General features: G+C 38.6%; 2 protein-coding genes across 2 annotated transcripts; both read left to right on the forward strand.

Annotated features, from left to right (window-relative positions):
- Positions 1–1091: 1091 nt before the first annotated feature.
- Positions 1092–3355, forward strand: LOC310806979 (interleukin-1 beta-like; the record flags this gene model as incomplete). The annotated part of the gene is made up of 5 exons (XM_083673259.1): positions 1092–1124; positions 1234–1432; positions 2290–2481; positions 2754–2887; positions 3134–3355. 5 exons carry the CDS (start codon positions 1092–1094, stop codon positions 3353–3355), a joined length of 780 nt encoding a protein of 259 aa, XP_083529385.1.
- A 3945-nt stretch (positions 3356–7300) lies between these two features.
- Positions 7301–9552, forward strand: LOC310806980 (interleukin-1 beta-like; the record flags this gene model as incomplete). Its single annotated transcript, XM_083673260.1, has 5 exons — positions 7301–7316; positions 7376–7624; positions 8482–8673; positions 8947–9080; positions 9331–9552. The coding sequence occupies 5 exons, from the start codon at positions 7301–7303 to the stop codon at positions 9550–9552; spliced, it is 813 nt and encodes a 270-aa protein (XP_083529386.1).
- Positions 9553–12777: the final 3225 nt, after the last annotated feature.

Consider the following 12777-nt stretch of genomic DNA (forward strand, 5'->3'; position numbering starts at 1 on the left):
TATGAAGCATCCTGTAATACATCTATAAGACATGATGATGACTTTTTAATGACTTAAAGGGGCAATCTTGGATTAGTCCATCAATTTTTGGACTTTTAAATTAATGATATTTAGCCATTGAAAAATGTAACTTAGAATTGCCACACAAGCTTGGTTGAACTGTCTTAGCCCATCAAAACCCCAAATTGAATCTTGTTTGACTGTGTTGTTTGTCAATAATGTAATTGTAAAACAAAAATGTTGCATTGCATCAAATCATGGTTAATACTATCATTTTTATCTGTTATGAATTTGAAAGTTAAATTTCTCTAGCCCCATCCCTCAGCTGTTAACCAAAAAGAGGCAAGGTGACCGCTTTGTTGTTTGAAACCCAGACTGCACCTTTAAAAAATGTGTGTCCTTTGATCTATTTTTAAAGAGAGTAAAGAAAACCAGCATGACAAACAACACACATACTGTACATACAGATGTATAATATGATAGACTTCATCTTATGCATCAATGACTTCTATTAAGTCATTGACTATTGGATTAACCTTAGCTCTCGAGAAATTCTGTCATTATTATTGAATAGTGTACATATTTTGTAGACGCACATCCTGTTTTTTGTGAGTCCAGTATTTCATCATCAAAATCACTAAACAATGCTCAAGTGGCTGTAATGGTTGGTTTGGGGAAATCCTGGCGAGCTGCCTAGAGTATAAAACCCAGCAGGTTGTCACATGTAGTCAGAAAGCAATTGTCCTACGAAGAAGACAACTTGGAACTGAAAATAACACTTCTGGAAAGAAAGTACTGATTTTCAGATTGAAAACAAACTTCAGGTAAATTAACTTTATATTCTGTTAGAGTTTCTTACAGGCTGCCAATGTGTATTCCAGTGATATTTTGTGTTTTTTTACCCCCTAATTACTGCCGTAGCCTATTAGAAAATGTACACTGGAAACAGGTTGATTTACACAGGTTGATTTACATACTGGATCATGTATTAGTTGCAGGTGTAATACATTGTTTTTAATTGGATTTCAAAGTAATAGTTGTATTTTAAAAGATGAATGTTTGTATGTTCCAGATATAACAACACAGACAACATGGAATTTGAGACTAAATGCTGTTTAATAAACGTAAGTCTCCTGCTCAAACAAAGACAGACAACTATGTGAGGTCAATGAAATATCCCAAGTGAATGTTGTCCTAATATTGAATAATCTCTCCCAACCTTGTTCTGTTCAGTGCCCCTCAGACAGTAAAGCATGGAACTCCAAGCTGCCCAAGGGGCTGGACGTGGAGGTATCCCACCACCCCCTCACCATGCGGCGTGTGGTGAACCTCATCATAGCCATGGAGAGGTTAAAGGGCAACGAGTCGAGCCTGTGCACCGAATTCAGAGATGAAGACCTGCTCAACGTCATGCTGGAGAGTGCAATGGAAGGTAGGCTATCTAAGTTCACTTGAGCCCAAATAGGCTTCATACAATAATACTGTTAGCCAGCAGTGGCGTTTCGTCATTCAGGGCCCGGCCCCACCAGCTGATGGCGCTGTTGCGCGAATTAAGCATCACCCTTGTCATATAATTGTATCTTCATATCCTAACTTTAGTGAATCGAATAATTATTTATACATTCTTTTACTTTGGTTAATAAAACATTCATGACTGTGCTTTACTTTATTTTCCTTGAGTATGGAAGCTCTAAAAAGCAGGAAATTTGCTGTTTTTCGCAGTTGGCTGGCTGGCTCAGTGCAAATTGGACTGGCAAAAGTAGTCACCTAGCAAGTGGTCATAGCTAAACACAAAGCTAACATGTTGGAAAAAGAAGCGTCATCATGATTGCGCCCATGACAAAGAGTTCAACATATTTCTTAATCTTGATCTTAGAATATATTCTGTTAATATGTCTTGATGTAGGCTATATCTAACTGCGTTCGTGACAGGTGATGTGTTTTGTTTGACTGTGGTTACACTGGCGTACATCTGAGCGTTTTTGAGAGTGGTCCCACCAAACGTTTGGTGTTCAAAATGCCACTGGTGAGACAGAACATCAAATAACACCTTGAAAGAGATTTGAAAGACCAACCTGGACAAATTAATATTGAAAATGTAACATGTTTCACTATCAGAGCCAACCACAAACAACATGCCTGGCTGTCTATAATTCGTTACATACAAATCTTGATCATAATTTACAATAAGCGGCAGGGAAACAGATTTGTCAGACAAGACACATTTATTTAAGAATGATACGTGACAGTACCACAACCTAATCCTATGACTGTCTTTCTCCTTCTCAGAGCAACTGGTGGTTGAACTGAACTCGGCGCCACCTTGCTTGAATGGCGAAGGCGCCAGGATCAGCGGGTTTAAAAAGACAGGTGAGGTGCAGTGCAACATCACTGACCGCGAGAAGAGGAGCTGGGTGCTGCTACAGGAGGCCATGGAACTGCAGGCTATGATGCTGCAGGGAGGCAGCAACCACTGCAAAGGTATGTCAACAACTAGGTCTCTTCTCTGGCCCAGACCTAGGGTTTGCTTGGCCTCCACAAATGCTAACCCTGACAGTAAGGGTTAAACTGAGCTTAGATCAGGATTCATGGGCAAATTCCTGCACACTTCTCCATAGACTTACTTAATTCCAAATCCTATCCCCTTCCCCTAGACACTTTATGTAGTACCAGTAATTCTCTACTGATACTCTTGTTTTCTGGGGGTTCAGACTTCTGAAGTTGTTGACCTCTCTTCTCTCTTCCCTCCTCAGTGCTTGTGAATCTGTCCACCTACGTGAACCCCATGCCCAGTATTAAAGCCAGACCTGTAGCACTGGGCATCAAGGGCTCCAACCTCTACCTGTCTTGCTCCATGGTAGAGGACAAGCCCACCCTGCACTTGGAGGTAAATACAACACCAAATACAACTCTCATTGAGGGGGTCAATCAGATTAAATTTAATACAATTGAGATATTCCAACATACATGAGACTAAACAAATAGGCCTATTTTGGCCTATTCAATAACATCAACATTATCATCATTTTAAAGTGTAGGCCTATAGATATTCATTAATGACCGTGATGAGGAATGACCTTATGACCTTTGACCTTAGTTGTTCTTGAGTTTAATGGTGACGTTTCTTTCTTAGACAGTGGAGGACAAGGAGGAGCTGAGGTGCATCAGCAAGGACAGCGACATGGTGCGCTTCCTCTTCTACAGACGCGACAGGGAGGTGGACAACAGCACCCTTGAGTCGGCCCTCTTCACAGGCTGGTTCATCAGCACGGCCCAACAGAATGCACAACCAGTGGCCATGTGCCAGCAAACCGCCCAACGATACACCAGGTTCTCTGTTCAAGTGCAGGCCTAGAAAATAACTTAGTAACTTCTTGATGTTTTTAGAGAGTATGTATGTACTAAGTACAGCAATTTACAGCACTGGGTGTATTGACGTAGTCAAAGTTTACCACATGGTGGCGCAATTGAGTGTCAAGTAATGGTAAGCACCCTTGATATTAAATATACTGTCTGAAGTCTTCAGCCAAATGTTGCTGATAGCAGATACAGAATTACTATATTTGCACTTACAATCATGATGTTTTTCTATTATTTATTGTATTATTTATGAGAAACAAATTACTGTGATTTATCAATGTATTTATTTGATCATTAAGTGTTCTCTTTAGATTGATCATTAATTTATTCATGCATACATTTTAAACAGCATTGCAAGTGTGTACTTTTTCGAAAATAAAAATAAAAAAAGACAAATCAATATTGTCTCTTATTGATTCTTGGCGGAGGAGTGGTGTTCTACCTAGAAGCCTTTTCATCCAAGGAACTCTTTTTGTGAGGGGGTTCATTTTTGGAAGAAATGGTTCTTCTGTGATTTTTTATAAGGTGAAAGAATCTCTTTACAGCTGTACATTAGGCATAATAAAACTGTGTTATGTTACTGTAGCTTTCACCACCTGTAGCTTGGCTGATTAGCTACCATGTTATGTGACAATGTCATCAAAGACAGCAGGAACCTCACCGCCTTTGTGACAACGGCCCCAATCAGGCAGTTACTCAAGAAAGATGCACCATGTAGGGGTTTCAAGTTTCTCTCTTGTGGATGTTTTATTGGCCTAATCTTGGACGGTTGGGTCTTGCATGTGGGAGATCCCAGTTTAAAGTCCACTTGTATTTATTCTATTGATTTCAAAATAAAACTTTTTTGGAGTAAATTATTCCAGTCTTTTAGTAATACTGTTTATGTGAGGGCCAAACATAGAGATGCAAAGAGTAGGCACATGCTCTCTTTCCCATTCATTGCATTTGTGACAGCATGAGGGGCGCCATGTAGTACACTTGGGTGGGACTTCCTATGAGTTGGGAAGGCATCAGCCAATTGGATCAACACATGGTCTGTTTCTTCAAAAGGTTTATCCATTGAATGTAAATGGCTTTCAGCTGCATGACGCCATGTACAGGTGCCAATAACCTGAGACCAGGACTGTTAGTTATCAAGCCTCTCTGAGTAGGAAACAGCTCATAAGTGCTCAAAGATTTCAGAGATTGATGCACATTTGGTCCTACTTTTACGAATATGAATAAAAGCAAGTTATCAAGAGTCTTTAGACTAAAACGTTCTCAAACTCCGCAAGTATTTAGGAGTCCTAAAGAGGTGACCTAACTCGTTATGAGGAAGCTTTGAGGTACCGATAGACGGCTGGACACACGTTGCACGCATTTTTCTGGATAGGAGAGATGTTTTACAAACATTTGACAACAAGTTTCTTATACCGGTTGGATAGGGATGGCATAATTTGTGTCACTTCCCCATCCCATTCCCATTCCCCTTGGGAAGGTCTTTTGGAAATGCAAATAATCCTTGCGCTTTTTGACAACAGGGAAAATGCAGCAGTGTAATAGTGATAATTTGGGTCTATCACAGACAACCATTACCACGCAATAACTTCAACATTAATTAATTACAGCACCACGCATCATCTAAAGATTTTATTGATTTCCCCACAACTCCATGTCAAATTATCCACAAACAATGCCTTCATGCATATAGGTGTAACGTAATGCCTTAACCATAATAAAACATGTATTGTTGTAGCCTACATTTTTATTGTGATACTATGATATACCAAAATAAACCGTAATAATTATTTACACTCAAGTTCAACAAAATGTGGAATCGATCATGCATTATAATGTTAATTTACTTGTGTTATCATTTTAATTTAGAGAGTACCACTACGACTGCATTGGATAGTCAATGTTTGGAGCAAACATTTGCAATATATTGTAGCTAACTAAGAAAGGTTATTCAAATGTCCTTTGTGTTGTAAAATCAAGAAGAATTCATTCATAAGAGTTGGTCCGACTCATCGCTCAAAATGTAAGTAAGAAGATAATGCACTCCCACTGCCTACTCTGAGCTGTTTTTTTCTCTTTTTTTTTTTACTCAAAATGATTCCTATGAGTAATTCTAAAAGGCTACTGGTCTTCGGGATCAAACTTTGCCTGAGACAATAGAACTGTGTTTATAGTACACTTCAGGACAGCAGGTGGATCACCAACATTTGATTTACGCTCACTCAAATCACAGAAGATGAATACAGTTGACTACATGGCACTGCCCATATAATGGCAGGTAATTTAAAGGAGTTCGCCCTCTGGTGGTTATAACTCTATGGGGACAACAGCCAGCTGTCGAGCAAGAGGAAGTCCCTTCCTTATTACCAAACAATAGGAAGAGCCTGGATATGTTAGAAGTGGAATTTCTGACTTTGAGAAGTCACTGCAGATTTGACAAGATTAAGAAATGCTAGAATGGAACAAAACTTTTTGAATATTTCACCTAATGAAATAATGATACAATAATGATTGATCATAATAATGAAACTTGCATTTCTCTGCTTGTTATGACTAATGATATAATTAAAATGTGTGTTTTAGGGGGAAAAGGTATAATGTATTGATTGTTATTTCAAAATCTAGTTATGCTTCATCAATAGACATCTCAAGTTCAAATTCAAAGTTTATTGTCATATTTACTTGGATACAGGGGAGTGTATGACAGTACATTGACAGTCTAACTAGCAAGCTCTCCACTTTGAAAACACAATAGTAGTACAGGAACTAAACAATATCACAGAATACAATAGTAACACAATACAACACAATATACACAGCAGCAGCAGTGACTCTATGAAGCATCCTGTAATACATCTATAAGACATGATGATGACTTTTTAATGACTTAAAGGGGCAATCTTGGATTAGTCCATCAATTTTTGGACTTTTAAATTAATGGTATTTAGCCATTGAAAAATGTAACTTAGAATTGCCACACAAGCTTGGTTGAACTGTCTTAGCCCATCAAAACCCCAAATTGAATCTTGTTTGACTGTGTTGTTTGTCAATAATGTAATTGTAAAACAAAAATGTTGCATTGCATCAAATCATGGTTAATACTATCATTTTTATCTGTTATGAATTTGAAAGTTAAATTTCTCTAGCCCCATCCCTCAGCTGTTAACCAAAAAGAGGCAAGGTGACCGCTTTGTTGTTTGAAACCCAGACTGCACCTTTAAAAAATGTGTGTCCTTTGATCTATTTTTAAAGAGAGTAAAGAAAACCAGCATGACAAACAACACACATACTGTACATACAGATGTATAATATGATAGACTTCATCTTATGCATCAATGACTTCTATTAAGTCATTGACTATTGGATTAACCTTAGCTCTCGAGAAATTCTGTCATTATTATTGAATAGTGTACATATTTTGTAGACGCACATCCTGTTTTTTGTGAGTCCAGTATTTCATCATCAAAATCACTAAACAATGCTCAAGTGGCTGTAATGGTTGGTTTGGGGAAATCCTGGCGAGCTGCCTAGAGTATAAAACCCAGCAGGTTGTCACATGTAGTCAGAAAGCAATTGTCCTACGAAGAAGACAACTTGGAACTGAAAATAACACTTACTGGAAAGAAAGTACTGATTTTCAGATTGAAAACAAACTTCAGGTAAATTAACTTTATATTCTGTTAGAGTTTCTTACAGGCTGCCAATGTGTATTCCAGTGATATTTTGTGTTTTTTTACCCCCTAATTACTGCCGTAGCCTATTAGAAAATGTACACTGGAAACAGGTTGATTTACACAGGTTGATTTACATACTGGATCATGTATTAGTTGCAGGTGTAATACATTGTTTTTAATTGGATTTCAAAGTAATAGTTGTATTTTAAAAGATGAATGTTTGTATGTTCCAGATATAACAACACAGACAACATGGAATTTGAGACTAAATGCTGTTTAATAAACGTAAGTCTCCTGCTCAAACAAAGACAGACAACTATGTGAGGTCAATGAAATATCCCAAGTGAATGTTGTCCTAATATTGAATAATCTCTCCCAACCTTGTTCTGTTCAGTGCCCCTCAGACAGTAAAGCATGGAACTCCAAGCTGCCCAAGGGGCTGGACGTGGAGGTATCCCACCACCCCCTCACCATGCGGCGTGTGGTGAACCTCATCATAGCCATGGAGAGGTTAAAGGGCAACGAGTCGAGCCTGTGCACCGAATTCAGAGATGAAGACCTGCTCAACGTCATGCTGGAGAGTGCAATGGAAGGTAGGCTATCTAAGTTCACTTGAGCCCAAATAGGCTTCATACAATAATACTGTTAGCCAGCAGTGGCGTTTCGTCATTCAGGGCCCGGCCCCACCAGCTGATGGCGCTGTTGCGCGAATTAAGCATCACCCTTGTCATATAATTGTATCTTCATATCCTAACTTTAGTGAATCGAATAATTATTTATACATTCTTTTACTTTGGTTAATAAAACATTCATGACTGTGCTTTACTTTATTTTCCTTGAGTATGGAAGCTCTAAAAAGCAGGAAATTTGCTGTTTTTCGCAGTTGGCTGGCTGGCTCAGTGCAAATTGGACTGGCAAAAGTAGTCACCTAGCAAGTGGTCATAGCTAAACACAAAGCTAACATGTTGGAAAAAGAAGCGTCATCATGATTGCGCCCATGACAAAGAGTTCAACATATTTCTTAATCTTGATCTTAGAATATATTCTGTTAATATGTCTTGATGTAGGCTATATCTAACTGCGTTCGTGACAGGTGATGTGTTTTGTTTGACTGTGGTTACACTGGCGTACATCTGAGCGTTTTTGAGAGTGGTCCCACCAAACGTTTGGTGTTCAAAATGCCACTGGTGAGACAGAACATCAAATAACACCTTGAAAGAGATTTGAAAGACCAACCTGGACAAATTAATATTGAAAATGTAACATGTTTCACTATCAGAGCCAACCACAAACAACATGCCTGGCTGTCTATAATTCGTTACATACAAATCTTGATCATAATTTACAATAAGCGGCAGGGAAACAGATTTGTCAGACAAGACACATTTATTTAAGAATGATACGTGACAGTACCACAACCTAATCCTATGACTGTCTTTCTCCTTCTCAGAGCAACTGGTGGTTGAACTGAACTCGGCGCCACCTTGCTTGAATGGCGAAGGCGCCAGGATCAGCGGGTTTAAAAAGACAGGTGAGGTGCAGTGCAACATCACTGACGGCGAGAAGAGGAGCTGGGTGTTGCTACAGGAGGCCATGGAACTGCAGGCTATGATGCTGCAGGGAAGCAGCAACCACTGCAAAGGTATGTCAACAACTAGGTGTCTTCTCTGGCCCAGACCTAGGGTTTGCTTGGCCTCCACAAATGCTAACCCTGACAATAAGGGTTAAACTGAGCTTAGATCAGGATTCATGGGCAAATTCCTGCACACTTCTCCATAGACTTGCTTAATTCCAAATCCTATCCCCTTCCCCTAGACACTTCATGTAGTACCAGTAATTCTCTACTGATACTCTTGTTTTCTGGGGGTTCAGACTTCTGAAGTTGTTGACCTCTCAATCTCTCTTCCCTCCTCAGTGCTTGTGAATCTGTCCACCTACGTGAACCCCATGCCCAGTATTAAAGCCAGACCTGTAGCACTGGGCATCAAGGGCTCCAACCTCTACCTGTCTTGCTCCATGGTAGAGGACAAGCCCACCCTGCACTTGGAGGTAAATACAACACCAAATACAACTCTCATTGAGGGGGTCAATCAGATTCAATTTAATAAAATTCAGACATTCCAACATACATTAGACTAAACAAATAGGCCTATTTTGGCCTATTCAATAACATCAACATTATCATCATTTTAATGACATCATCAAGTGTAGGCCTATTGATATTCATTAATGACCGTCATGAGGAATGACCTTATGACCTTCGTTGTTCTTGAGTTTAATGGTGACGTTTCTTTCCCAGAGAGTGGAGGACAAGGAGGAGCTGAGGTGTATCAGCAAGGACAGCGACATGGTGCGCTTCCTCTTCTACAGACGCGACATGGAGGTGGACAACAGCACTCTTGAGTCGGCCCTCTTCACCGGCTGGTTCATCAGCACGGCCCAACAGAATGCACAACCAGTGGCCATGTGCCAGCAAACCGACCAACGATACACCAGGTTCTCTGTCCAAGTGCAGGCCTAGAAAATAACTTAGTAACTTCTTGATGTTTTTAGAGAGTATGTATGTACTAAGTACAGCAATTTACAGCACTGGGTGTATTGACGTAGTCAAAGTTTACCACATGGTGGCGCAATTGAGTGTCAAGTAATGGTAAGCACCCTTGATATTAAATATACTGTCTGAAGTCTTCAGCCAAATGTTGCTGATAGCAGATACAGAATTACTATATTTGCACTTACAATCATGATGTTTTTCTATTATTTATTGTATTATTTATGAGAAACAAATTACTGTGATTTATCAATGTATTTATTTGATCATTAAATGTTCTCTTTAGATTGATCATTAATTTATTCATGCATACATTTTAAACAGCATTGCAAGTGTGTACTTTTTCGAAAAAAAAAAAAAAAAAAGACAAATCAATATTGTCTCTTATTGATTCTTGGCGGAGGAGTGGTGTTCTACCTAGAAGCCTTTTCATCCAAGGAACTCTTTTTGTGAGGGGGTTCATTTTTGGAAGAAATGGTTCTTCTGTGATTTTTTATAAGGTGAAAGAATCTCTTTACAGCTGTACATTAGGCATAATAAAACTGTGTTATGTTACTGTAGCTTTCACCACCTGTAGCTTGGCTGATTAGCTACCATGTTATGTGACAATGTCATCAAAGACAGCAGGAACCTCACCGCCTTTGTGACAACGGCCCCAATCAGGCAGTTACTCAAGAAAGATGCACCATGTAGGGGTTTCAAGTTTCTCTCTTGTGGATGTTTTATTGGCCTAATCTTGGACGGTTGGGTCTTGCATGTGGGAGATCCCAGTTTAAAGTCCACTTGTATTTATTCTATTGATTTCAAAATAAAACTTTTTTGGAGTAAATTATTCCAGTCTTTTAGTAATACTGTTTATGTGAGGGCCAAACATAGAGATGCAAAGAGTAGGCACATGCTCTCTTTCCCATTCATTGCATTTGTGACAGCATGAGGGGCGCCATGTAGTACACTTGGGTGGGACTTCCTATGAGTTGGGAAGGCATCAGCCAATTGGATCAACACATGGTCTGTTTCTTCAAAAGGTTTATCCATTGAATGTAAATGGCTTTCAGCTGCATGACGCCATGTACAGGTGCCAATAACCTGAGACCAGGACTGTTAGTTATCAAGCCTCTCTGAGTAGGAAACAGCTCATAAGTGCTCGAAAATTTCAGAGATTGATGCATATTTGGTCCTACTTTTACGAATATGAATAAAAGCAAGTTATCATGAGTCTTTAGACTAAAACGTTCTCAAACTTCGCAAGTATTTAGGAGTCCTAAAGAGGTGACCTAACTCGTTATGAGGAGTCTTTGAGGTACCGATAGACGGCTGGACACACGTTGCACGCATTTTTCTGGATAGGAGAGATGTTTTACAAACATTTGACAACGATTTTCTTATACCGGTTGGATAGGGATGGCATAATTTGTGTCACTTCCCCATCCCATTCCCATTCCCCTTGGGAAGGTCTTTTGGAAATGCAAATAATCCTTGCGCTTTTTGACAACAGGGAAAATGCAGCAGTGTAATAGTGATAATTTGGGTCTATCACAGACAACCATTACCACGCAATAACTTCAACATTAATTAATTACAGCACCACGCATCATCTGAAGATTTTATTGATTTCCCCACAACTCCATGTCAAATTATCCACAAACAATGCGTTCATGCATATAGGTGTAACGTAATGCCTTAACCATAATAAAACATGTATTGTTGTAGCCTACATTTTTATTATGATACTATGATATACCAAAATAAACCGTAATAATTATTTACACTCAAGTTCAACAAAATGTGGAATCGATCATGCATTATAATGTTAATTTACTTGTGTTATCATTTTAATTTAGAGAGTACCACTACGACTGCATTGGATAGTCAATGTTTGGAGCAAACATTTGAAGTATATTGTAGCAAACTAAGAAAGGTTATTCAAATGTCCTTTGTGTTGTAAAATCAAGAAGAAATTCATTCATAAGAGTTGGTCCGACTCATCGCTCAAAATGTAAGTAAGAAGATAACGCACTCCCACTGCCTACTCTGAGCTGTTTCTTTTTTTTTTTTTTTTTTTACTCAAAACGATTCCTATGAGTAATTCTAAGAGGCTTGATAACTACTGGCCTTCGGGATCAAACTTTGCCTGAGACACTAGAACTGTGTTGATAGTACACTTTAGGACAGCAGGTGGATCACCAACATTTGATTTATGCTCACTCAAATCACAGAAGATGAATACAGTTGACTACATGGCACTGCCCATATAATGGCAGGTAATTTAAAGGAGTTCGCCCTCTGGTGGTTATAACTCTATGGGGACAACAGCCAGCTGTAAAGCAAGAGAAAGTCCCTTCCTTATTACCAAACAATAGGAAGAGCCTGGATATGTTAGAAGTGGAATTTCTGACTTTGAGAAGTCACTGCAGATTTGACAAGATTAAGAAATGATAGAATGGAACAAATTTTTTTGAATATTTCACCTAATGAAATCATGATACAATAATGATTGATCATAATAATGAAACTTGCATTTCTCTGCTTGTTATGACTACTGATATAATTAAAATGTGTGTTTTAGGGGGAAAAGTTATAATGTATTGATTGTTATTTCAAAATCTAGTTATGCTTTATCTATAGACATCTCAAGTTCAAATTCAAAGTTTATTGTCATATTTACTTGGATACAGGGGAGTGTATGACAGTACATTGACAGTCTAACTCGCAAGCTCTCCACTTTGAAAACACAATAGTAGTACAGGAACTAAACAGTATCACAGAATACAATAGTAACACAATACAACACAATATACACAGCAGCAGCAGTGACTCTATGAAGCATCCTGTAATACATCTATAAGACATGATGATGACTTTTTAATGACTTAAAGGGGCAATCTTGGATTGGTACATCAATTTTTGGACTTTTAAATTAATGATATTTAGCCATTGAAAAATGTAACTTAGAATTGCCACACAAGCTTGGTTGAACTGTCTTCAACCCATCAAAACCCCAAATTGAATCTTGTTTGACTGTATTGTTTGTCAATAATGTAATTGTAAAACAAAAATGTTGCAATGTTGCAATAAATATCTTGAATCTTGAATCTTGAATCAATGCATCAAATCATGGTTAATACTATAATTTTTAGCTGTTATGAATTTGAAAGTTACATTTCTCTAGCCCCATCCCTCAGCTGTTAACCAAAA

Source organism: Argentina silus (genome assembly GCF_951799395.1).
Source record: "Argentina silus genome assembly, chromosome: 7".
Classification (NCBI taxonomy): domain Eukaryota; kingdom Metazoa; phylum Chordata; class Actinopteri; order Argentiniformes; family Argentinidae; genus Argentina; species Argentina silus.